This window comes from Balearica regulorum, chromosome 3 (genome assembly GCF_011004875.1).
Source record: "Balearica regulorum gibbericeps isolate bBalReg1 chromosome 3, bBalReg1.pri, whole genome shotgun sequence".
Classification (NCBI taxonomy): domain Eukaryota; kingdom Metazoa; phylum Chordata; class Aves; order Gruiformes; family Gruidae; genus Balearica; species Balearica regulorum.
In genome coordinates this window covers 108,348,094-108,373,826 of record NC_046186.1, presented here as the reverse complement: position 1 = coordinate 108,373,826, position 25,733 = coordinate 108,348,094, and the positions used below count along the sequence as shown (strand labels likewise).

At 50.8% G+C, this 25,733-nt stretch overlaps 1 protein-coding gene across 1 annotated transcript; it reads left to right on the top strand.

Moving 5' to 3' along the window:
• Positions 1-10,537: 10,537 nt before the first annotated feature.
• Positions 10,538-22,939, top strand: LBH (LBH regulator of Wnt signaling pathway). The gene is made up of 3 exons (XM_075749428.1): positions 10,538-10,738; positions 11,558-11,660; positions 20,446-22,939. The coding sequence occupies exons 1-3, from the start codon at positions 10,713-10,715 to the stop codon at positions 20,641-20,643; spliced, it is 327 nt and encodes a 108-aa protein (XP_075605543.1). The 5' UTR covers positions 10,538-10,712; the 3' UTR covers positions 20,644-22,939.
• The last annotated feature ends 2,794 nt before the right edge of the window (positions 22,940-25,733 follow it).

Here is a 25,733-nt window from a genome sequence, read left to right as displayed (position 1 = left end):
GGTAGGTTTGTCAGCCAACGTGTCTGACACGAACCTTGAGCTGTGGTTGAAGTTCGTCTCCTCCTTGCCAGAGACAGGGAGACGACAGCAGAAAATCTCTGCGGTTTGGGGACTTTGCAGTTTTGTTTCTGTTACGCAGATGAATATGAGAGACTGAAAGACAGGTGCTGCACAGTGCTGGACCCAGCTGTGTATAAAAATATACTGTTCAATCCATCGCCACATAATAAACACATTAAAAAGAAACGAGGTCTGTCTCTAACTGTCTCCAAAGCTTTACGTGGGCCAAGCTGCGGGCTTTTTTTTTCTTTTTACAACAAATGGAAGTAGAGCAGCGGGCTGGTTTCAGGGGAGAGAAAGGAGTGGGAGGCAGAATATCACATCCTATTTCCTCTTTTAAACACTTGGCAAGGGAGCGAACTTTCCATTCCCATCTGGCACAAGCAGACTAAACACAGGTTCCTTTCTGATAGCCATCTGCACTCTTCTGCTACCTTTTCCCATCAGTCTTCTGCAGGCAAAACGCAAACCCGTGCACTATTTAAAGATACTTGAATTTAGGGAGTGTAACCAAATCATTCCTTTTAGTTACCCTCTTTCCAAGTTACCGAGCAGCGAGCGCCAAGCCAAACAACAACCCCGGTTAATCAACAGGCTCAGGACATGAAAGCAACTCCATTTCCTATTTGTGAATGCACAGATGTTATTTATCTTGGATCTCCCCTTGTTGGTCCCCCAGGATTAAATCACAGGCCTTTAGGTGGAGCGTGAGTAATTGCTTTTCTATCGAAGCAGTCCGCAGCAAGGCTTGGCCAGCCCTGCCGCCGTACCGTCCTCCTTCCCACCTCCCTAGCGATGGGTCTCTGCTGGTCCAAGGGCTCCCTGCAAGAAGCGAGGCATACCGTGGTGCCTGGCAGCATCAGCTTCAGAAACGCTCGCTGCCACAGAGCCAGGTTATCTATCTCCACAAGGACCTGCCCCAGGCACACCCTCAGGATGGTGAGGCTCTCAAGATGCAGATGCTAGCGAGGCTGGGTCAACCCAGGCACTGATAAGGGAGAGGAGTTTTCTTGCAAACACGGACATGGGCGCCTGACTCCTCTGCAGCTCCGTGTTCATCCAGCCAGTCCTACCTTGCAAGCCCAGTGTGATTTTAGCCAGGTCAGGGAACACCATGTTTCAAGCGAGGTGCTGGTTTTGGTGGTGGTGCAGTAGCTGGTACTGCTGTGAGAAAGGCCATCCCTGGTCAGGCTCCTATCCCATCCCTTGCTTCCAGGCACCGCAGCTGAGCCGCAGGTTTTGACTGTGTCCAACATACCCCAGGGAATTTATTGGCTCCATTTGTGAACCAACTTGGCCTCCATGTGTCCTGCAGTGGTGAGATCCTGGTGGTCCATGGCTGGGTGAGGAGGATGATTCCTCCTCCACACAGACTAAGATGCTGTGAAGGTCCAGGGACATCTGACACCCCGTGCCAGCTCCAGCTACCTTACTCAGCCCGGGCAGGGGTGTCTGCTAGGCCTCCTGCCTGCTTGTGTAGACTTTGACTTCAAGTGGAGGCCATCCTTGTCCTTCCCCACACCTGTCAGACTCCTATGGAGCCCAGCTAGCACGGCCTGATGGGCAAACCCGCCCGCAGGGGTGGCTGTACGTCACAGAGGTGTTGGCAATGCTCATGCGTGGGGTTCATGGAGCATTTTGTGAGGCTGCTTGTGGGATGAGTGCCACTTCTCGTAGCGTCAGTTGTGACTGTGCTCGCAACCTGCTTCCTCAGCTGTCAAATGCTCTTTTTTAGGGGGAGGGGGAAGGAAGCCATGGCGATAGTTCCCCGTATTGCAGAAACACCCTGACTGCAAGACAAAGCTGGTGGTGGCTGAGGCTGTGTTTGGAAAGACACCTTCCCACCCACAAACCCTCTGGCACCGTCTGCCTACTAAATGGGAGTCCCCTCCACAAAACCAGCACGCAGGCTTTCTCCGTAGCTGTGAAATGCCAAGCAGCTCTGCATACGGCACGACTCGTCTGTCCCACACGTGAAGATAAATAGGTGCATATACCCACCCCAGGCCGGGCTGCGGCCGCTTCCCGCAGAGGCAATGGCGTGGAGATGCTGCAGGGCCGCGCGTTCCCGGCAGAGAGCGTGTCCCACACACGCTGGTGAACGCAGGCGGCCTTGCACACAAGGAGGAGGAGGAGGAGGAGAGCCATGGATCCACACCTCGGCAGCCAGCCGCTTTCCAGGCTGGGGCCCTGCTCGCCAGGGCTGCAGATGCAGCTTTAGTGTGCCTGACGTCACTCCAAAATGACTCAAAGCCCCCGGCGAGCATCAGCTCATGCTGCTGGTGCAGCTCCGGAGGCAATTTTTCCCTAGTGTGCTATCTGCAGGAGTTTCAGTGCCCAGGGTTCAGTGGCAGGTAGGGGGGGCTGCCCCCACCTACGGGCACAGGGTGGGACGGGGGGGCACAGCGTGTGCTGGGTACCCTCGGCAGCTGGGAGCGGTACCCGCAGCAGGGCAGAGGGGGTGGGTTTTCTCCCCTGGTACAATTGCACCAAGGTCAGTAGAGGTGGGTGAGCAGAGAACTTGTGTCTTCTGTTGTAGTGTGACTGAGCTGGCTGATTACAATTTTTCAATGGTAGTGACAGATTTAAGATAAAGCCCGTGCCTTCCCCTGTGGGCTGAGCAGACGATGCAGCTGCCAGAGGACAGCAGCCGTCGGGCCTCTTCCTGCCATGGGAAGTACCCAAGGCTGTGCAAAAGTAACTGCAGTGACCCTCACTGGGGGCCTTGCTGGAAGAAGGGGCTATGTGAAGACTGTGTCTCACCCCCGTGTCTGTAACTGTATGGGATGTGAGGAGCTGGGGCCGGGGTTCTTTCCCTGCTGCTTTGGGAACAACAGGAGTAACGATGGGCAAGATGAGGGAGGAACCGTCCTGCCACATCATTATTCTGGGCGGTGGGTGATGAAGCAGGGAGCGAGATGCCTCACTGGGAGCAGGAACCCTCGTCCCCGTTAGGGCCAGGTTGCAGCCTTTGGAAAGGGAGGGAAGAGCTGCCGCTGAGTAGGTGCAGGACTGCAGAGCTGAGCTACTTTAGCTATTCGTTCCTCAAGTCCCCAAAGAAGCAATTACTGCATCGATCCCTGTCTTAGCGAGCTCTCGGGGCAGAAGGCAAAAGGATAACTAGCCTCTGCTCTTAAGTCGGAAGCTGAGGATTTTATAGGATTACTTCTTGCTCCTTGACAGATGTAGGTCTTTTTAGGTCAGAGTTAAGGTCGGTGCTGATCATCATGGTTTGATTTAATAGGCACCAGTAAGAACCTTTCATCAAGATCAGGACGGGACAGGCTCATGACCATATGGGACCACGCTGGCTCTCGCACACACGTGCACGTGGAGGAGAGAGCGGGGAGACGAGCATCACCAAGACGCGTGTGGTCAGAGTCGCTCTCTCCCGAGTGCCTGGATCCTCTCCCTGAGCCGGGATGTACCGTGAACCCAGAGGAGCTGGATGCCTGCGAGGAGTCAGACCTCCCAGCGCATCCTGGTTCAGATGTCCTCTGCCCCTCATCTGCACTGTGGCCGTAGCAATTCCTAGTCTGCCTTTAAAAGGCTTTTATCCAACAACCAGTGGAGCTTGGGGCTGAGTGCTGGGTGAGCAACTATCCTATCTTCATTAAACTTTCAGTACTGATTTTCTCTCCTCAGTCCTTTCAACTCTTCTTAATGAAGCTACCCTTTCTGGGGAAACTCCTGGGGGCTGCCTTGCACCCACCCGTTCAGCCTCTCCCACGCTTTGTGGTGGGGACGCGGTGGTTTACCTGCACTTACAGGAGCTAAAGCTAGAGCATTGGCTCAGTTATATTGGGACAGATGTGCCTGACATTGATAACATTAGTCCTCTTTCTGTGCAAAACCAGTATTACTGGTGTAAAAGCTGCTTTGCGCTATTATAGCAGCAGCCACAGCGGAGAGCTGCATTGCTTTAATTAGGGCAGCAGAGCCAAACAAGTTGTACAGCAGAGCAATAAATTCCCCCAGTCAGCTCCTGCGTTTTGCCGCCTTCCTGACGCTTGGATTTACACGTTGCCTCTCTCCCTCTCGGGCAGTGGACTCACCTCCGCGTTTCTGAGGCCCTCACTGTCTCCCTGGTGCTAGCAAGTGACCTGCCAGAAAGTGGGAAGGGCTGGTGTTGCCTTTAGGGTCAACTCTTCTCAGGGAACTACTCGTCTGACCAACAGATTTAAAAAGGGAAATAAATACCAGTGGGACACCCTGTGAAAGAAAAAAAAAACAAAACAAAACCAAAAACCTGCTAATAAATAAAACCCTAGCTTAATGAAAAGGTGAAATGCAGTGATTCAGTAAAGGATTCAATTTTTTAAATGAAAATATTTTCCATACACCAATTCCAGCCAAAATGCATTTCATTTCCCCTGACAGAATATAAATATTACCCCAGACACTCTTTGTTCTTATTGTGTCCTTTTGTATTGGCATGATCTGGAGCCACGCTGAGAGCTCACATCTCCTGCTGGCTTCCTTGCGGCCGCTGGGTCCTCGGTGCATCTCCAGAGCAGACCAGCGAGGACGCCTTCTCCTCCCCTGAACGTGAGGCTCTGCTGCTCATCCGCACTGTTTTGGAGCAGATCTCCTGCAGGTGCTTGCCAGCAGGATGGAGATGACATCTCCTTTTGCAGGAACCTGAAGGAGGTGCTAGTGGGACATCTAAACCATATGAGGTCCCCATCAAACCCTCATGCCCGGGGTTTTGAGCCCGATTCTCTGCTGCTCAGTGGACTTTACCTTATTGCAAAATGGCTGTGAAACTCTGCCCTTCTGGTGGGAGCAGTGGGCAAGGGAGAGGGCCAGGGAAGAGTAAAGATGATGCTGTTTCAGCCTCTTGGCAGCTGGTTCCAGGAAAAGACAACCCCCAACCAATCTCTAGTTTTTAACAGCACAGAAAGCAAAGGCACAGACTGCTTTTATACCCCCTTCCTCTGCCCCTCTCCCCATCCTCCACGATTTTTATGCTGTGCCAGCACAGAAAGTCAGGGAAGAGCTTTGCAGGCATCATTTCCCCTTGTCCTCACCACGGAGACCAGCCCCGAGGGACGGATGTGTCCGGGAAGCCTGTAGGCTACTTGGGGGCACGGCCAGGACCAGGCGTGGGGTGACACACTGGCCAGGATGGACATGGGGCCAACGAGCTGCGCTATCTTTAGCAACGGAGGAGAAAAATGAGGAAAACCATAAAAAAAACCAAGTCACCGTATTTTGGGTTTCTCAAGCCAGAGATGTGACCGTGTCCTCTGTCTTTCCCCCCCCTCCACTCTCCTCCTGGTTAACTACAGCAGCTGTCACCGTGCCAGAAAAGGCCCCAATTCAGCAAAGCCCTTAAGCACAAACTTTAATTATCGGGACAAGCTTAAGGGCTTTGCTGAACTGGGCCTGCAGAGCTGGATGGAAACCTGCTGAGCCCCCCGGTCCGGCCTCACCGGAGGGCTGCGGGCTCACCTCCCACCACGGCCCCTTCCATCCTGGGGGGTCAGTGTAAAATAAAACCAGAGGCTATGTTGCAAAAGCAGATCCAATTCCCAGCCCCTTAGCAGCCCATCCTGGTCCGTAAAATCAACCTCCTCCACTCTGCCAGCTGTATCCATCCTCCTTGCTTCCTGACATGGGGCACAAACCCCACTTTTCCTCTCTGCTCCTCAACCCGCCTCGCAACCAGCCGTGCAGGGCAGGACGGCTGCGCGTCAAGTGGCTTTTTCTTCTCAAGCACCATCTGGAAGTCACTGCGAAATGCGATGCTGCGTGGAAAGCGGCTGGAAAGAATGACACTGTGAGAGCCTATTTTTTTTTTTTTTCCAAGGAAATAAATAGACCATGCGCCACAAGCGCAGAGAGGAGAGGGTTCGTGCTGGGTCAGGCGCAGGTAGGGCCGTGCGTGGGCAGCCCGGAGTTTGTTTGAGTGGTAGTTGCTGCCTCTTAGGAAGCTTTTGCTGGGCAGAGGTGTATGGGAAGGTCTCTGGTGATGCTACCAAGGTGGCAGGCTGCGGGTGGCAGTGGTTTCAACCTGTCCGGAGCATCCCCAGGCATGCAAAATGCAGGGGAGCGAGGCAAGCTCTTGCATGCTGCATGGAAGCTCCTGGGTTTGCAAGTACCAGGAATCGGGGAGAGGCTGACCACCCTCTCGGCTGAGGAGGGGGGCTTTAATGTCCCGGGTGCTGGCGGGGGTGTCAGGCGAGCTGGAGCTTGAGGCCTGGCTCGGACATGGTTGCGGCCATGGCCTGGATTCAACTATTTCAAAGGGCACCAGCCGGTCAAATCAAGCCCCAAATTTAAATTTGTTAAAATAACTTTTTGCAAAACATTCAGATGGAGAGCAATGTTTCCATGGTTTTGTTTTTAAATTCCGAGTGGGAAGAGTTTATTTTTTCACTAGGAAACTTCCCCCCGTAGGATTCGCGACGTTGGCTGGGAGACAGGAGCCAGCGAACTCTGCTCTTGAATGGAGGTGACCCCAGGGGTGACCCTGTGCCGGTCACGTTGCCTCACGCAGCCTTACTTACCCCCTCGGTAAAAGGGAGGCGGCAGCACGTATGGCTGCGGAGGGTCTGGGATGCCAGCACTGCTGCGAGGATGCTCAGCCCCATGGCTACCAAGCTGTGAGCCCCTGCGGCCATTGGATCTAAATCTGGATGAGTACTATGGTTACATTTGCAAGGTTGAAGGTAAATGCAATGTTGCAAGCAGGTTAGGGGGAAACCTGGGGAAATGATCCCCCAGTAGTTTTATTTCTCCTCGGTTCTGGCTATGCACAAGTGCCTTCTGTGGGGATAGCGATGGTCTGTTCTCCACCGGCGTGCTGTTCCTGCTAGATTGCTGCCAATATCTAATGTACGAGCGAACTGCTGTTATCACTTGTTTGTCTTCCATTGGTTTATACTGTCCCCAAATCCAAAATATTATAGAGATTTATAAAATTAACTGAAGGGGGGGAAAAAAAAAAAAAAAAAGCCATGAGAGCTCATCTGGTTTCAATCAGCTCAGTGCCCTGGAAATCAGTTTACCCCAGCTGAGAGTCCAAGTGCTGCTGCTTCTACCCCCAGGTGACCAGGTAGTCCCAAGTGTTCAGTGCAAAACCAGGCAGGAGTGAAACAGGGGTCTGGTGAGCACGTGAGATGAGGAAAGAAGTGGAAATCAGGGCAGGCTGGGCACCATTTTCTAGAACTGGCTGAAAACAAAAGGCAAAAAAATGGCACTTTGAAGTGCTCGCATCTTGCTCCCGTCACTGGAGCAGAGGAAGAGCACGGTGGTTCATTCCCATTTGCAATTAAATACTTTGATCTGATCCCACTTTATTCTCTCCTCCCGTGTGCTGCTTCATGGCTGTGGAGCCACGGGTGGCAGGAAACTCCTCTTGTTTTGCCCCTGAGAGGGGCAAATGAGAATTTGGCCTTATAGGATCCGGGACGCAGTAAAAACTCATTGCTTGGACACACAGATTTCTAAAGCGGTGGCTCGGCAGCTCGAGGGTTAATGGGGCTCCCTCACATTCAGCCCAGACATTGATATAAAGGCTTATCTACAAGGGAAAGCTTGTTCTTATTAAGGTAGGTGCTGCAGATGAGGATATAACAGCTCCTCCTCCTCCTCCACCTCTGTAGCCCCGGCTTTTCGTACCTGGCTGGGGCAAGCAAAGAAGAAGGAGGCACAGCTATCAGAGGACAACTCCCCTGCATGGAGAACACCTCTCCAGGCTTATAAAACATCTCCCGTCCCTGGGATACCCGAATACCTTCTGCCAAGCGAAGGGCCAAAGGTGCAGTGTTCCAGGGACGCACCTCTCCCAAGAAACATTACACTTCTTGGGGCGGCGGGGGTGTTCAAGCCGCACCTGATCCAGCAAAGCACCCAGGCGCAGTGGATGGAAATCATGGGAGGTGCGCCTTTTCTTTCGAAAGGACTATTAACGCGCTTATGGTTAATCACACGAATAAATCTCACGGTGGCTTAGAGCCAGAGCGAGCAATAAAAGCACCGATCCCCAGGCGTCCCAATGGGAATCGGCCAGGGCCGGGGCCGATGTTCTCACCAAGTCGCTGGGAAGTAATGCGCGCCCTCAGCACGTACACGCCTGGGGATTTTTGTTTGCTTGTTCCCTCCCCCCCGAAAAAAAAAGGCTGTTATCTATGTGGAACCGTAAAACTATCTGCCTTTGCAAGCTGGGGTGGCAAAACGGGCGTCCAGAGGACGCGGGTGAAGAGTTGCTCTGAGCTGCTTTTTCTCAGAGATAGTTGTGGGAGCCCTGGAGGGTGGACGGAGGGGAGGGGGCGCCCCGGCCCTGTCCCTAGGTCTCCTTTGGGGACTCGGGTGTATCAAGAATTAGTTATTTACAGGAACACCTTTTCCAAGGAGGTAAAAACCTTGGACCTCAAGCCCTGCCGAGTGTAGGAGAACATTTAGCGTGCCTGGTGCAAGAGGGACTTGAGGGCATGTGGGTTTTTTGTTGTCTTTTATTTCTTATGTACAAGACTAGGAAATCCATAGCAAGTGTGTGTGTGTATGTCTGAGGGAAACAGGCAGGCTTGTTTCTGATGAAACATCCCAGGGAACTGAGCTATGGCCCCATCTCGCATCCCATGTTTCAGCTGGACACAGTGGGAGATGAGGGCATTCAGGGCAGGCTGTGAATTTTAAGAGACTTCATAAAATGGATTGACATCACCTGAAGCACTCTGCCTCCCCCCTTCTCCCAGAGTGGTCTCCCAGCCCCTGCACGTACCACCAGGCACCGACTTAGACCATTCAACTTTGAAAACGTCTTCAAAAAAGTCAAATCTTTGAGTTCTCTTAGGGCAGAAGTTAGCAAAGCCAGTACACGTTAGCGCGTGCATCCCGGGGTACGCAGGCGAGAGGGGGGGTCCCGGCGGCCAGGCCAGTGAAACGCAGGGGAGCCATTTCCCCAGCGCTTTGGAGACTTGGGTGTCTTCTCACTCCTCTTTCCGGCTCCAAACCTCCTTGTCAGGACGCTTGACGGGGGCAAGGGGAGTGTTTGCGCCGAGTCCACCCAGCTGCCTCCCTCCTGTTAAGCTTGTGGAAGGTTACCGGTGGCCCTTCGCAGCAAGCTCGCCCGCACCCACCTGAATTTCCACGCGTCTGGCAGGGTCTAGATCAGCTCCTTGTGATTCATTTTAATCTGGCACAAAGCAGCAGCTCGCTGAAGCCTGATGTAAAACACCCACATACGCTCCCATTATATAATATGAATCTAAGAAGATTAAATTATCCGGTCTGAGGAAACACATGCACGTAAGTATGTACACGTTTATATACAGTCTGGGGGTTGGCTGGGTGGAGCTGAGGGCAAAAGCTTCCCTTCAGAAACACTGAACTCGCACTTGTAAGCACTTAACGCTGGGGCAAATAACGCGTGCATGCCCGTGCGTAGACACGTATGTGAGGTGCTGCGGCAGCTGTATGCCCTGCATTCGAAGGTGAGGCACGGTAACGCGAGAAACATTGGCAGTTGTGTGCCTGGTTATCCGCTTCGCTGGCAAAGTCTGAGCAGCAGCCCGGAGCAGCACGTGGAACAAAACCAGTCGCCGCGCTAAACTTTACCTGCCAGCGTACGGCAAGATACCACTCACTGGGTGAGCAAAGAGGGGAGAGCAGTCCCCAAAACCACTGAGCATCTCTCAGCAGCCTTCGGAGGGCCTGGCCCGTGGGGTGGCCAAGAGCCCTGCCCTGCAGGCATCTGCCTCGGGGTACGGCCCGTTCCTGAGGAGGCCGCAGGAGCACCATCAGCTGATGGATGCGCACACTCGGGGCTGCAGCTGGGTTTGGGGGTGCCCAGGCCTTTCACCCACAGATGCGTTTTGCCTTCCAGCAGTTTCATGTCGGGAGGGGAAGGCAGGAAACGCGCTTCACCTACAGCTGCCCACGGCGCTCACGCTTCCCGGGCGGCAAATGGATTCGCCTCCTTCTCCTCCTGCGCCTTCCCGTTATTGATTCACATTGTTTTGCTAAATATAGCTCGGCCTGGCGAAGCTTCTCACTCCGCTTCCACTCCAGCGCAGAAGGCGCTCGGCGGGGCAGGGATGGGTCGGCCGCCGCCACTTCTCCGGGCCAGGAGCGTGTGCCGGAGCCTCCCCCCCACCCCAACCCCGGCTGCAGCGGCTCAGCCCCCCCCCGCCATCCCTCCCATGAAGGGGGTTTCGCCACCCGGCCCGGGCGATGCTCGGAGGGATGCTCGGTGCCAGCGGCGGCTCTGGGGGTGCTGGGGGGGCGGCGCACCCCACCTGGGCCGCACGGCCAGGGCCAAAGACAAGGAACCCGCCACCGCCTCCCGCCCGCCACACGGAGCGGCAGCGGACACGCGCACCCCTCTTCCCCCCCCCCCCCCCCCCCCCGCCAAGGCGGCGCGCGCCGAAGCCATTCATGAAAATGTTGACGTCAAGCGGGGGGGCGGGGACGCGGGTCGGGTCCCGCCCCCCGGGGCCATTTAAGGCGGCGCGGCGGCGGCTGCGGGACTCAGCCGGGAGGCGGCGGCAGCAGCGGCGGGAGGTTCGGTCGGTGGGTCCCGGGCAGCGCATCGCAGCGTCCGGCCGTGCCGCTCTGCTCGCGGGGCAGCGCCGTGCGCCTGGGTGCCCCTCCCGCCACCCCCCACCCCACCCCCGAGGGCGCGGGGCAGCCTCCGCCGGGACTTCATGTCTGTGCTGTGTCCCCTGCCCTGGTGAGTGGGCGCTTCCCGCGTGGGGGGGGGTGTCGCGGCCCACGGGAGGGAGGAGGCGGCGGCGGCGCCCCAGCGGGCTGCTGCTGTGGCCGTGGGGGGCTTGAAGCGGAGCCCCCGTGTGTCCGCCGGGGCTTCAGCCGCCGTGGCGTGTGCCCCGGGAGGAGGCGATGCAGCGGAGCGGCGTGAAACCCCGGGACGTGATTTTTCCGAAAGCCGGGGAGAAGAGGCTGGTAACGGCGGTGCGAGCTGAGCACTAGCGGGATGATCCTCAGTAAAGAGAGGAACTGCGAACTGTGGGAATTCACTTCACTTTCTTGAGCTGGAAATGCCATTAAGGCTGTAAAAGCAGCGCTGGAATTGGCGCCGTGCGCTCCGCCGGTGTGGAAGTCCCTGAGGTTGTAAAATAAGTCAGCAGGAGCTAAAGCACACCAGCTTTAAAAAAAAAACCAAAAAACCAAAACTAAAAAAATTCCCAACCCCGGCGCTTGCACTTACTTACGGTGTTTTTTTGCTTTCCCCCCTTAGGGGGCAGAGCTGGAGGAAGCGGAGCTCAGAGGCGGCTGCTGTTAGAGCCTCCCGGGCTGTTCCTGAGCTGTGCTCTTGGGGAGGCGGGCAGGGAGCCGCTCCTGGGGGGCAGGGGAGGTAGCGCTGGTTTACCTGCTCTTTCAACCCCCTTCCAAGGAGCGGGCAGGAAGGAAGGGACCAGAAATAGACTGCCCGCAGCCTCTTCTGCCTGCTTTTCTCTCCCGGTGCCCCTCAAATCTTGCTCAGCCTTTCTGGAGCCCCTTACATGATTTGCATGCTGTCTTTTGTTTCTAGCCCTGATTATCTGAGATCAGCTGAAATGACTGAAGTGATGATGAACACCCCAGCTATGGATGAGATTGGGCTAAGCCCCCGCAAGGACAGCCTGTCGTATCAGGTAAGTGCTTTGCTGGCTGCTTAGGCAGTAATCCCCTATGGAATTGCCTGGGCTGGACCGCAAACTTGGTCTAATGTACCTTTCCGTAGCCTGACCTAATAGCAGGTCTTGCTGCAGTGAGGACTAGTCAACGGACTGGAATGCTTGCTTGGCAGGAGCCCGTTGTCTAAAATATCACTCGGTATCGGACCGGATTGGCAAAGGACTTGGTTGTTTCTGAAGCAATCGAGCCCCCGCTCATTCAGCGTTCAGGGGGGCTCAGTGGGAGGTAGGGAGGTTGGTTGAAGGACTCGCCACATTCACTGGACTGAGAGGGCTCTGGCATCTCTTTGTAATGCAGCATCCAAATGATCTGCCTAGAGCAGGAGGAAGGTATTTGTATGGCATTTACATTTTTTGATCTATTTCTGGGTTTTCCTGACTGATGGGCCTGTTTGAGAGGGTTAACAGTCAGATTCAGTGAGGCCACAGCCTGAACAAGCCTTGAAATGTCACTGGAGATACCTGAAGGCATGAGCTGCATTCATTCTGAAAGTTGTGAACAACATAATTAGCTATTAACCTCTACATCAATGACTGGGGTGAAGAGGTGGTCTTAGAAACTAGCTCGAGCCTTAATTCTTTAGTCCTAATATCCCTTTCATTTCCTAGCTTATAGTTAATCAAAGGGTGAGTTGTGCACCTTTACCTACTAGATCTGTGTTTTCCTCCTCCTGCAGGAGACTTGTTGATGAGATTTAGCGCAGGTGCTGAGTGCATGCAGATGACTTGCATCTGCTCTGTGCATCGGCTGACTCTTAATGGCAGATCCTGATGCAGGCTTCTTCCTTTGCAGATGTTACACAACCTGCACAGAGGCAGTCGCTTTAAGTGTGCATTCAAATAAGGTGTGCTGTTGTATGCTTGCATACTTGCATCTGAAAAATGAGCTACAGAGGCAGTAACAGTGCACTGAAGCATGACATCAACTGAACTTTGGGCCATGGCTGAAGCCTCCAGCAGAAGCCAAACCTGCGGGAGGAAAAGGGGGTGCATTGGTTTTTTGGTCAGAATTTGGGATCTGGGTAGTACAAGTTGTTTGGTTTATTGTCTGTGTGTGGAAATAGCTGTGCTGTGCTTGAGTTAGCGGAAAGCGTATAGCCTCTCTTTTCCTCTCCTATAGAGGGAGTGTACAGCAATGAGAATGGTTATAAACCTGAAGCACTCAGACTAGCCTGCATGGGATGTTCAGTTGTCTTGATGGGTCACCATATGAAGAGGCTTAACCCAGTCAGGTTAAATGCCTCTACTTACCTATTCAAATTCTCCAGTGAGAGGCAGAATCTAGGTGCCCTGCTTGTTCTAATGATTGCTTCAGTGGGGTTTTTCCTCAAGTGCTTATGACCTTTAAGTCTGCTTGGGCCAACTGGGGAACAGGCCTGTTCAGTTTTGAGTGGATCATCTGAACCTGAAGGTGTGTGAGTCATAAATGCTGACGACTCATATCTATGCAGGGTTTATGCATCCTGGATCTCTCCTCTGTGGTGGTCTAGTCATAGATGACTTTTTTCAAATGCCTGCAGGAGCTGGGAAACTGCCTGCTGGCACTTTGCTTTGTTGTACCCCAAACTGGTGGCAGAAAGGGTTGAGGTGTTGAAATGCAAGATCCTGATGGGGCACGCAGTTATGGGCTGTGTACGAGGTCTGCCTCTAAATCAGGTTAGTGTAAAGATGATTGGGGAGCAGGCTGAGAATGTCACAGTGTACACCAAGGTAAGTTGAAAGCATTCTTAAAAGGGTTGAAAATTTGAGTTAGAACAGCAAGGACAAAACCTGATGCAAATCGCACCATGAACTCTTTGTTCTACCTCAGGCTTTGGCACTCTGTGCTTCATCTTGCTGATGGTGAGAGTTTGGTAGGTGGAAAATTGTATGCTAGTCTGAGGGCTGTAGTGCAATAACTTAAAACCAGACAGGGCTAATGGAGCATGACTGCTCCTACACTGAGGCTTGTTGTTCTAAGCTGCAACGTCTTCCTCTGCTCATCTGCAGAGCAGGGCACTCACGATGTGAGTGTGACAGCCTTTGGCTATGAGACACAAAAAAAAAAAGCGGAGCCAGAACTGGGAGAGGCAAACTTTTAGTTTCAAAAGTTTCTCTTGTTCTAGTAGTAGAACTTGTATTTATTTTACTGTGGAGATTACTTCAAAATGAGCTTCAAAATGTCCCCCTTTGTGCTGTACAGCAGGGACTGCCTGGGATCCTAGCTGTTAGCCTGGAGGCTGCTGCTTCTGCTATATGCAGGCATGAAATGGTCTGGACCAGAGGAGATGGTACAGCAGCTTTGCTGGAACTGTAAAGCACATCAGTGTCTGCTGCAGACAGACTTGTCCAACTGACGCTGCTGTTTCAAAGTGTTTTTGTCTTTACTTAGAAGTAAACTGAGGAAACAAACTCATACAGAGTATAAACTTCAGCAATTTGATTCCTCTGTCCCATGGGGTTCACTGAACTTCAGGGCTCCTGTCTGTCTTGCTGGTTAGAGGGAACTTGGTTTGTTGACTTTTTTCCTTCTGCCTCTTCCACCCCCTTGCCCTCTGGAGTGTCTGTCTAGACATCAGCTGAAGGGGTGCACCCACCTAGCAAAGCTTCTGGGCCTTTGGTGGGCTGACCATCACTACTCTTTAAGCAATGATGTGAAAGCTTAGACTGCACAAGTCGTATCAGTGAGAACTGAGTTGCCAGTGTAGGCTTAGTAATTTGCAGTTTCACTTGCAAAATGTGCTTTCTTAGTGTAGAAGTGTCTTTTTCCAGTTAATGTGCAAAATGCTTGTAAGCTAATGTGCTAATTTCAAAACTTTTCACTACAGAGCAGTGTTTATTGCTGTATTGTGAGTAAAGCTGCTCCGAGTGCCCCCAAGGTGGTTCAGCCGGTGGGTTGAAAGGGCCTGAGCAGAAGCAAATGGTGAAATTGGGGCACAAGTCGCAGAACAGGGTGGCATAGACAAAACAGAAGATGCAGCTGAAGAGATGATGTCATGCTGGGTCTTGTGCCTGCAGTGAAGAGCTATTTCTGGATCTTTAATAGATGTCCCATAATTCCCATGGGACTTACTAAACAAAAAACTTGTTGAAATGCAGCTGATGGCTCAAGATGCGCCTGCTACAAACAGATGCGCCTGTGGAGGTCTTCACGCACTTCCTGCCTGGCAGTCTCTGTTGAGCCAGGCCTTTTTCACTGCCAGTCAGAGCTAATGTACTGTTTGCTATTTTCCAGCCCCTAGATAAACCTGTTCTCTGAAAAGCCTCATCAGTGCTCTGCCAGCTTGTCCTCTGATGCCATCTCACAGCAGCACGGATGATGCTGCTTAAACTGAGGCTGAATTAATCATTCTGCAGAGCTGTTGTCAAAACAATACCTTGACCTGAATCCTATCTTGCTTCTTGGAAGTGGAGTGGGGTCTGAGCACAACTGAAAACACTTTGCCCAAAGTGTTTTTGAGCAAATGCTGGTGTCCTGAGTTGAGCATGCTACTTTGCTGTGGACCGGCTGGCTCGCTGGTCCTGTGGGACCTTAGGCTCCCTTTTAGGAGATTGGCATGTGGAGGTTGAGCTTGCCTCATGCCATCAGCTGGGGTTGGGTTGTCATGGGGAGCTTGAGCTCTTTAAATCGTGATCGCATCATGCTGGGATCTGTCTAGGTTAATCACAGCCACAGCTAGCTGTGAATCACGTCAGACTGAATCTAGGTAAATAGGCTTAACGCTCCATCCAGTGTCTGTGGCGAAAGCTTGGTTCGTCTGTCTTGGTGGGGAAATCACTTGTGGTGAGTATGACACCTCTTCATCAGCGCCAGCAAAATGCTGACTTTCCCAAGGTGCTTGGTGCTGAGGGGTTTGGGCTGCATCCGCTGCATCTCCCCAACTAAACTGCAGGACCAGCATGGTACTGACCCGAGGGGCTGATGGTAAATTGAGCGTTCTCTGTAATTGTCCTTTTTTTGGTTGTAAGGTGTTTCATGTCTGTGCAGCCTTGATTTGTGCGGGAGAAGTCCTGTATTAGAGCTGGTGCTCGCTACTGCAGAAGGTCTTGAGACTGGGCTGCAAAAAGTTGGTGCTAGAAAGCAAACTTAGGATGACTTGTTTGCATAGTACATCTGATGCATGGTTACTAGACAGGATGAGTAGGCTGAGTCAATGTGTATTCCAGGATCTGGGGCCCTAAATGAAGACAGAACAGGATACAGAATAAACAGAGCCAAAACTAATCATGTTTGCAGCTATGCTGTGCAGAGAAATGTTCCACTCTAATGTAAACTGAAGATGGCAGCTGATCGGAACATCTCGATGCATGTTTTTTTTTTTCTCCCTACTTGATGCCTTTTTACTCTGGAAAATTGTTATGATGTATGAAGTTTCCCAGCCACCTGTCCCCCAAGACAGGGCAATGTGTCTATGACTGGGGAGTTGTCAGTGTGACTCAGGTTTACAAAGGTTCCTGTGTACATACTAGATGGAGCTCAGTTTGAGTCATGACTACTGTATGAGTAAATGTATGTATTAGCAGTGCTGCTTATAGCTGAGAAATTACTCCAAAGAGGACACTAAGAGATGACTTAAATATTTCCTGACATGAGCTTGCCATGCTTCTCAATGGCAGTAAAGTTTTAGTTCAATAACTTAAAAGCTGATTTGGAATATTGACTTGATACTGCTAAGAGGCACAAAAACGTAGCTTTTTAGTACTGGGAGGATGAGTGATGTGTGTACATCGGGGTGTATCCTATACCTGAAGTGGTATGCCTCTCAGTGCGGACTTTCCAGTCTTGTATAGTATTACAGTGAAGCAAAGCTTCCCCCAAACCAGTAACTTAATTTGGAAAGATCTCATTACCTTAGTCTCCCTGTAACATAATTGAAATAGATTTCAGCCCCATGGGAGGGGAGACAAGCATTTTAACTATGGGTGTTGGTATGGAGTACACATGTGGAAGTTGTTTTAAATTTACAAGTGTCACTTGGATTATGGTAGCTCTGAGCTAATCCTCTTAATTGTCTGACATCTCTCCTGCTTTTGGTGTTTCTCCATCCCTGTGAATGCTGAGAGGGTATGTGCCTCCCCAGGGCAATGAAAACTTTCCATTCTTGTTGCCAAGACTTCATTTGATGATAGTAGAGCTAGATCATCTGAAACAGAGGCAAACATGATCTTTCTAAAATCATTTCAAGCTTTCATTTCAATTTTTGCTTTTCTCTGCCCTTTCTAACTGCGAGACAAGAGTTTGGTTGCTTTGTATGTGGTCTGGATTGGTCTGTGAGGAGAGCAGTTCCCAAAACATAACCTGGAGAGGCCTGTGAAAACTAGTTTTCCTGTGAGTGAGAAGCTGTGTTGAGTAGTGTAAGAAGCAATGTATGTGTCCTGTGGGCTCTAAAAGTGTTGGATGTGTCTCTCCATGGGCCAGGAGTTGGGGCTCAGCTACAGAAGGGAGGGGGGCTCTGCAGAAGCTTGGGCTGTGTCATGCAAGTGAGGGGGAGGAAGATGCCTTTGAATTGCTGCTAAACTTGCTTCTAGGTAGCCTTCACAACCAGTTGGTGGTTGTCATTTGTCCCACATCAAGTGACCAGATCAGCCAGAAGTAGGCATCTGCTTCAGCTCTGTGCAGGGTGGCTCCCCCTGATAAATGAGGGGGAGAAGTTAACCCATTGCTGCTGTAATCCTTGGGTGATGGGGACATGGAAAGCCTTCCTCCCACACACCTGAGCTGAGTAGCATGAGCAGAAAGGCTTGTAGGCAGGTTTTGCTAGACAAGCTGTTCTGGCTGTTGTGCAGAAGGGTGCAGAGCTCGCAGGTCAGAGCTGAGCTGCTGTATTCCCAGTGGAGACCTTGCTGCAAGTTTTAGAATTGTTTTTTTTTTTCCTTCTTCCCATTGTCTTAATCTGGAGTGAGACCAGATTAGGCATATGGGATCAGCAAATGCAGCATGGCACTATTGGTGTGAGACAGCAGAAAGCTGGTGCTTGCTTATTGTTTTATAAAGAGCTTGGCAATGGCAACACAGCTTATTTTGGAGTGAGTGGGGAGGCTGCTTGGGGTAACTTTTCCACCCGCCTTCCCCAGATGTGCAAATGGAGTCTTAATCTGAAACTCTTTTTTTTTTCTTTGGTCCCTGGGCTTGGCCTGCTGTGTCACCCTGCTCATCACATGCAAGGAAATCTGCCTGTCTGTATTTTTTCCATTGATGGTCCACACCCCTTGAAAGTGCAGTTGCAACATCTCACTTCATGCTGCCTTGACGATTAAAAAGCATGACTTAGTGGAAAAAATCCTGACCTTCTTGGGTTCGGCCTGTCCTGCAGCTGTTTGAGATAAGATTGTGCTAGGGGTTTTTATTAAAAAAGCTGCACACCACGTTTCGGGGATATTTGTTTGTAAGGAAATGACTACTACTTAGTCTCTGGAAAAAAATCTGGCAGGCTATTTTCAAAGAAACTGCTCCAATTTGACCTAATGTGCTTAAAATTACAGCAGCCAAAGGTTAGTTTAATTATTATACTGCTATTTTTCTTGCACAGGAGGCTATTTTCATGACATTATCAGCTTATGTAACCTCCTGAACCACACTTCTTTTTCCATTGCAACCTTCTAAACCATGTAATGTCAAGGGTGTTTTTTTCCTATCCTGAGTTTAGATAACGAGTTGATGCTTAAGAACCACTGACTGTACTTCCAGTAACGTGTTGTGTCTGAAACTGCCTTTGGCCAAGCAGAAGCCACAAAGCTCCAAGAAACGGTTACTGTCTTACTTGTGCTGGGGGTGGCTAATAGCAAGTAGCTCATACTGCAATGCCCCTGTTCACAGATTGGCAGGGGTTGGCCGAAACTCTGGAGATCGTCTAGTCCGACGCCCCTGCTAAAGCAGGATCACCTACAGCAGGTTGCACAGGATGGCGTCCAGGGGGGTTTTGAGGATCTCCAGAGAAGGAGACTCCACAACCTCTCTGGGCAGGCTGTTCCCATGCTTGGTCACCCTGTTCATGTGGCTGTGTTCAAAGATGTCACTCCTGTGCACTTGAAAAGCATATGGATGGTGGGTGCCGTAGTGGGAGCTGGGCTACTGCACCTCTGTCTGCAAAGAGCCCTGCTGTTGTGCATTACCTTAACACAGAGTTGCTTGCCTGAGCACCCCCCTCCCAAACTTACCTTGCCTGACTTTGCATTAAGCAGTGATCAGATGGCTTTCTTGGGTTGGTAGCCTGGTTGCCACAAAGCTTTGGATGTGAGGTAGAAATGTGGCTGAAGACTGAATATTGACAGGGCAGTAATGGTGTGGTTAATAGTTGTTATGCTGAAGAAAAAAGTTGATAGGATGGTGTTTCACTTCAGGGTTTGGGCCAGGGCTTCCCAAGGCGGTGGGTACCTGCGTAATTGGCATGAGGAGTATGATGCTTTGTGGTTAATGCTCAGGGCTCCTGGATGGGGAACCTGCTTTTGTAACTGGAACCACAAAGATCAAAGCAGATGAGATCTTGCTGTCACGCTAAGGCACCCATGAGCAATGTGCCCCTCTGAGGCTGGTGGTGCTGTTCCCTGCAAGGATGCTCTGATGGCTCGCTTGAATGCAGCTGGTGTTCAAAGAAAAGTACAGTGCCTGACTCCTCACCTCATCTGCAACCTGGAAAATGCATTTTATGATTATCTTTTGGGGTGTTTAAATGCAACTGTAATGTGAAATGGGCACTCTGCTAAAGTTGTTTGAAATAAACAGGTGGTAATTGTTTAATCTTCTGGTTACCAACCAGGGGATCTGATGTGGCAACTGCTTCTTGTCACCCAAGCAGTTTTCTTTTGGATGAGCTGAGGTTTGAAGCTATTCCCTTAGCAGGGCATCCCTATCAGTAACAGCAACCTCTTACTGTTCACACTGCAATTCAGTCATGCAGACCTCCCGCCAGTGCTGCACTGGCAGCTTTTCCTCTACGTCTTTGTGTCTGTTTCCAGTAGGATCAAAGCGTGCATTGCCCTGGTGCTGCTGCAGAGTATGTGCACCCATGTGGCAAGCTATGGGTGGGAGGGAAGGGGTAAGGTACTGCTCTGTGCTCCTTGGGGGGCTGGACATAAGGGGGTCCTCATAATCCTTGCATCAGGGTACATAATTGCTGGCTATGCCACAGGTACCTCCTGCCCTAAGAAATAGGGTCCAGTCTCCAACCCTTCCACAAAATGAGCGTACTGCTGAGTTTCACTGATGTATGGTAGTTGTAGCATGCAGAACACTGCCACAATTCTCTGAAATGCAGTTGAACTTCTCTTTTGTTCTGGTGTTGTGGCTCTGGAGTGCTATCAGATGCAGGCCCTTGCTGCAAGGGTCTGGACCACTGGGTTGCCACATGCCTCCTGTCCCTTCTAGCAGCAGAGCCTGGAGCACAAGCCTGTTCTTATGTGTAGCTTGACCAGCAGCAGGAAATGAGATCTCTGATTCTCTGAGATAGCTCAGTGTGCAAACTCATGAGCATTAATGCAAAAGTGGTGGTGGCAGGGGTGAGGTGTCTGGATAAATATCCAAAAGGGCAGATGCCTGTTTGCTGGGTGCTATCTAAGCAAGCTGGTTCTTTGGAAGCTGCTTGGGCATTTCCACTACTGAGATTAGTGAAGCTTATTTACAAGTTCAAGAGTCCTCCCATCACTCAGTGGTTTCCTCTGTGTCCAGGCTAGTCTACCCTGAAGACCCAAGTGTCTTGAGAGTTGGGTTTTGGGTAAGACTGGTTGAACACAGCCCCTCTCACAGCCTGTTTCTTGGTTCTTTCAGATCTTCCCCGATCCCTCGGACTTTGACCGCTACTGTAAGCTGAAGGACCGCCTGCCCTCAATTGTGGTGGAGCCGACGGAGGGTGATGTGGAGAGTGGTGAGCTGAGATGGCCACCTGAAGAGTTCCTCGTGCAGGAGGAGGAAGAAGAGGAGGAAGAAAACTGTGAAGACGCAAAGAAGGACAACAAGGAGCAATAAATGGCATCTGAGGAAAGGCAAGGGACCACACCCTTCTGAAGGAAGAGCCACACTTCTTTTGAAAGTCTTTTTAAAAAAAAAGACAAGTTCAATTTTGCACCTGCGAGATCTTAGTTTTTTTGTATTCTCTGTATCAAGAACTGAAGCCCTCGGTGTCACCAGACCTCCTGAGGAAGGAAGTAACGCAGAGAAATGTTTGCTGTTCTCGAGATCACTATCTGTATTTTTCCGAGGCGGAGGCAGCAGTGAAATTCCAAGCACATGGCAGAGGGTGACCACACAGGGACCGCTGGAGGGGGGAGCTTGGGGAGGGGGAGGAAAGTCAGAGGTGGCAGCATTCAGCTGGGAGCTGCCTCCAGCTAAAAGTGTGAGAACAGAGTCGTCATCTCTCAGATTTGCCTTTCTTACAGCTTCCATTTTGTGTGTCGGGGGGTGGAAGGGTGTCCGTAGTGAAGCATGGCTACTGACAAGGGGCCTGTAGCTCTCCCCAGTTTGGCACCTTCTAGGGTAACGTGAGTGTCCGTAGGAGTAGTTGGGTTTCTTGCTGTTGAGCCTGTTTTCCAGCCACTTTTCCCAAAGCTGTTTTCTCCCCCTCTGTTTGCCTTTAGACTCTTCAATGCTGAACAGCTGTATTTGCAGGATAATGTTAGGCTGCTGCTTGTCATCTCTACTGTGAGGCCCTAGTTTATCTTGCAGGTGGTTAGTGTGAGGTAATGCCCATTGGGTGTAAAGATGCTTCTGTCTGCAGCAAGAGCTCATGCAGAACACCTTGAATTTTTCTCTCCTATTTGCTGAGGCTGCTGTGGTCAGTCTCGTCTTGTACAGTGCCCAAAGCCAGAGGGTGGGGATTACACCTCCTTACCTTGGTGTCCTTGAGGCTGTAGGGTTTCATGCCTCCAACTTGCTAGTTGATGGGTTTGTGAGGGCTGGGGTGGGGGTTTTCCTCCAGCTTTGCACTGCAGGGCCTCCTCAGTGCAGGACAGGCTGATGGGGGTGCGCACGGTGGGGAGTACTGCCAGACCTGGAGGTAATCTGATGATGAGACACCAGATCTAGTGTGGACCACCAGTGGGAGAAGGAGGTTTACAGGAGGAGTCTATTGGGAGAGAATTAGCCTGGGTGTCCTGAGACAAGATGCATTTCTGCTTCATAGCAAGGGCGAAACATTTGTGGGTGTTTAATGAAGTGCAGACTGGCTTGCAAACTCTGTGGTTGTCCTCTTCACCATATCCTGCTCCAAGGAGAAGTCATCTGTCTCCTTTTGGGGAGGTGGCCAGTCTGCTGCCAGACAGGGTAACCCACTGCTTTCCTGGACAGTGATGATCTCGCAGCTTCGGGGACCAGCTTGGGAGCCAGTTGGTCTTGGGATAGGATGAGAACAGTTACCACCTAAACCAAATCTGGGGTCATGGAAGAGAAAAATAAATGTCAAGGCCTTAACCAAACTTTCATAATAATCCCAATGCCATCCCCCTTTGCTTATAACTGGTTCCATTTTTAAAATCTATTTGGACGTGTGTGTTTGTATTTTTAATACCTCATGAGTAGTTAAACGCTGGTGGGGGTTGGGAACTGCTTTTAACATATTGGCAGGATTGTTTTAGTCTTGTCTTGCTTGTGTTTAAACATAATGGCAATAATTTATCAGCTCTGCATAACTGTTTCAGGCAGATAGGAGTTTGGAGATGAGTTAGCACAAAGCAGGAGAAATTCAGTGTTCCTACGCTGCAGCTGGTCTCTGGTCCAGCAACGCAGACCCGGTTATACATGCTCCCTGCCCATCTTGGTGGACAGTTGATCACCGAATGGTCATGATGTTGGCGATACCATTTTCTCTAGCAATGGATTCAGCTGTTGTATCTGTAACACTTGTTCTAGTCTTGCTGTCTTACTGGAATGAGCTTGTACACCTGCATACCAGCCAGTTGTCTTATTTCTAAGTGTTACTCTCTATTGCTCTCTACCATCTGTACCACCAAGTCAAAGCTGTATATCAAAGATACTATAATGCAGGCAGCAATGAGATGGCAATCCTTGGACTTCAGACCTGCTGTCTGCCCTAAAGACTTGCATATTTCTGTCTGCATCCTTTTTTTGGAAGTATTGTGTATATTTCTATTTGTTGTTGAACGTATATAAAGAACAAAGCACTCCAGTAAAACTCCTCCTGTTGTATGATATACATTCTATATTTCTGTAATTCTTTTTTGAGCCTCAGGGAGAAGCTAGCATTTTTTTCAAACTACATTTTTGTCACTGTGACAGTTGTAAATAAAGTTTGAAAATGCTTTCCAAACATACTGGCTTTGTTCTTACTGCCAAAGTGGGTCAAATGGTCAACCTTCCAGATAATGGCCAGTCCTTGTGTTTCAGGTCTGAGGTGTGCTGACTTGCAAGGCTAATGCAAATATCTGAAGAGAGTTGTGTCTGTCAGCTGAGGCTGTTCTGTGAACCTGGAGACACTTGTTTTGTGCATGTGGCTGACCTCAGAGCATGCCCTATGGGACTGTAAGCCTAAATCAACTTAAAGGAGCAGCATCTTTGCCTTCCATCTTCCTAAGGTTGCTTATTGCTGTGTGAAAGGCTGCAGCAAAGTGGTGCTACAACTTATGTGGTCCTAAAAAAAATAATCTGTGTTGTATCTATAATTACCTATCTGTAATCTAACCCCTTACCTAACCTTACAGAGCCCAAAGTCATGGGGAGCAGGGGCTGTTCTTAGCTGCTTTTAGTACTAATGCAGTACCTGTGCTTGCTGCCTGTGCATGCACTTACCCTACCCTGAGCAACAAATGTGAAGACAAGTCTTGCTATGCTGTGTTCTGTTAAGGCTTCAGCTGAGCTACCTGGGGTGGTCTGCTTTGGCTGGTTTGGGTCTGGAGGTCAACTCTTCTTGAGTGGTCAGTTGTGCCTTGTCACACGGCGATGGCTGTGCTACAGCTTGCAGGGCAGTTAGAGGAAGACTGGGGGAAACAGCATTTCTGAGTGTGATTCTGAACTTGTTTGGTACCAAGGCAATGTCCTGAGTGTAGAAATTTGACTATGCCAGGATTCAGTAATTCAAATTATGTGCTTAATGGGATTAAATTTTCCACTAAAACCAGGTGATAAGAAGCAAATGCCCTGGAATACCCCTATCTGGAGAGAAGTTCCTGTGATTTGGCAAGTAGCAGACTCTAATCTTACCTATGCAAACAAGCTGGGCTGAAGCTAGAGTGTTATGTTTACATGAGACTGGTTTAAATACACTAACTAATGACCCTCAGTTTTAATGCTGGAACTGAGGGCATGTTCAGCAGTGAAATGCACACCATAAAACATAAATGTGATGTTGGAAGCTTGCCTCTTTCTTCAATCAGCCTTTAGCTAAGGTGCCTTGACTTCTTCTACTCCTTAGGCATGGAGTTGCAACATTTCTTCTAGCTCTCATTTAAACTTGAGTCATTTCTCCTTCTCAAAGCTTTGCCCTGTTGTTGCAACTGATGACGCAGCAAGCTGTGCACTGTTGCCCTTCTTAGTTCAACCTGTGTTCACTCTCCCAAATACTTTGTTGGTTTTTGTGTGTATCTGCTCCTGTTTGGCTTCACCAAAGCACAGTCACTTGAAACACACTGAGCAAATGAACTTTCGGCTTTGCCTACGTTTGGGTGCTGCTGTTGCTCTGTGGGAGTGCAAAGATAATTCCCCATCAGCACTGCACACGCTGGATGCAGGTCCCCTTAGTGCACGTTAAAGTCCTGCTCTGCTGTAATCACGCTTCTCCTTATCATTGTGAGCAACAGGAGAACCAGCTTTGCTTTCCAGCTGCTGGGTAAGGATAACCTGGGCTGCTGCCTCCCCATTTTAGCTCCTGTAGGAGGTTCCCAGCAGCTGAGGACGTGGAGTTTCATCCCTGTGACGCTGCTCTGCTTTGTGAAGCCTTGAAGCACAACCAAAAAACCAAAACAAAATTCTCTAACCACTAGCCTAGTCACCTGGAAGAAAATGAGGGATGTGAGGAGCAGCAGACTGAGCTCTCCAAAAGCAATCCTAGGCACCAAGCATCTCTATATAAATGAGAGCAGTTACTATCCCCAAATCCTTGATTGAGGAGAAAAGCTCTGGGCGTTTCATGGTTCAAATAATGCCTTTTGCTTATGTTTGGACAGAAAAGGAACAGATCTAGGAAAGCAAAGAGCTGGGCCTGGTCTGAGAGAAGCATTGCAGAGTTTAATCATGCATCTGTCTAATGCCCCTGTGGTCGGTGGCATCTGTGTAAACGCATCTGTGCTGCTGGGAGCACGTAGCGAGTACGTGTCTGCCCATCTTGCTGCAAGGTCATTGCTGCTGTGTTCAGGGTCTCTTGGTGAAAAGCTGGGATTAGAGGGTGGGTGGGTACTGCCGTGACCCATTTGGGGTTTCTTTGCCCAGGTACACTCGGGCAGGGGCGAAGCGTGCCGGGGCTCCCAGCAGCAGAAGGGCTGCGAGCGAAGGTGTGGGGCATCCCTCGAGCCGCAGCTCTGCCCGAGCCCTGCCAGAGGCCAGCGGTGTCGGCAGCACAGCGCCATCGGCTTTTCAGCCACTCTGGTTAAAAAGGCATCTCTCTTCTACAGCTATCACCCACCTTCAGCGAGGGCCATGCAAGCCTGGCTGGAGAGCAGCTCTGCTGAAGTAAGCTCAAACCTGTCATAACAAAAATGAAAGTTTGCAAGCGTTGTTTTTAGGAGGGGGAGGGAAGAGGTTTCAGCCCCAACACCTAGGGGGTGAGTTCAGAGAAACCTACAAATGGCACAAGTTTTGTCCGGGAAATGCCTAGGACTGGTGGTGGCACCATGTGTGAACGCGGTGGTGAGCAGAGCTGGAAAAAATGAGAGCCACCACGCAGCAAGGAAGGGCACCATGGGTGGCTGCTAGCTAGGGGCAGAAAGGGGAGGAGGGTGGCAACGGGGTTGTAAGGTGTGATAGCAGAGGGCTGCGTGGCTGAAGCTCCTTTGTGGCCCTGTGGTTTCATGTCTGAAGGGCTGGATGTTCAGCCAGGACATACCCCGGGGCACCCGCACCCCTCCACAGCTCCTAACGTTCACTTGGTGGAAGTTCACATGGAGGAAGGG

Coding starts and splice junctions, on each gene's coding strand:
- LBH (XM_075749428.1), top strand. CDS start 10,713: ATGTCTGTGCTGTGTCCCCTGCCCTG. Junction 10,739..11,557: donor GTGCTGTGTCCCCTGCCCTG/GTGAGTGGGCGC, acceptor TTTTGTTTCTAG/CCCTGATTATCTGAGATCAG. Junction 11,661..20,445: donor AGGACAGCCTGTCGTATCAG/GTAAGTGCTTTG, acceptor TGGTTCTTTCAG/ATCTTCCCCGATCCCTCGGA.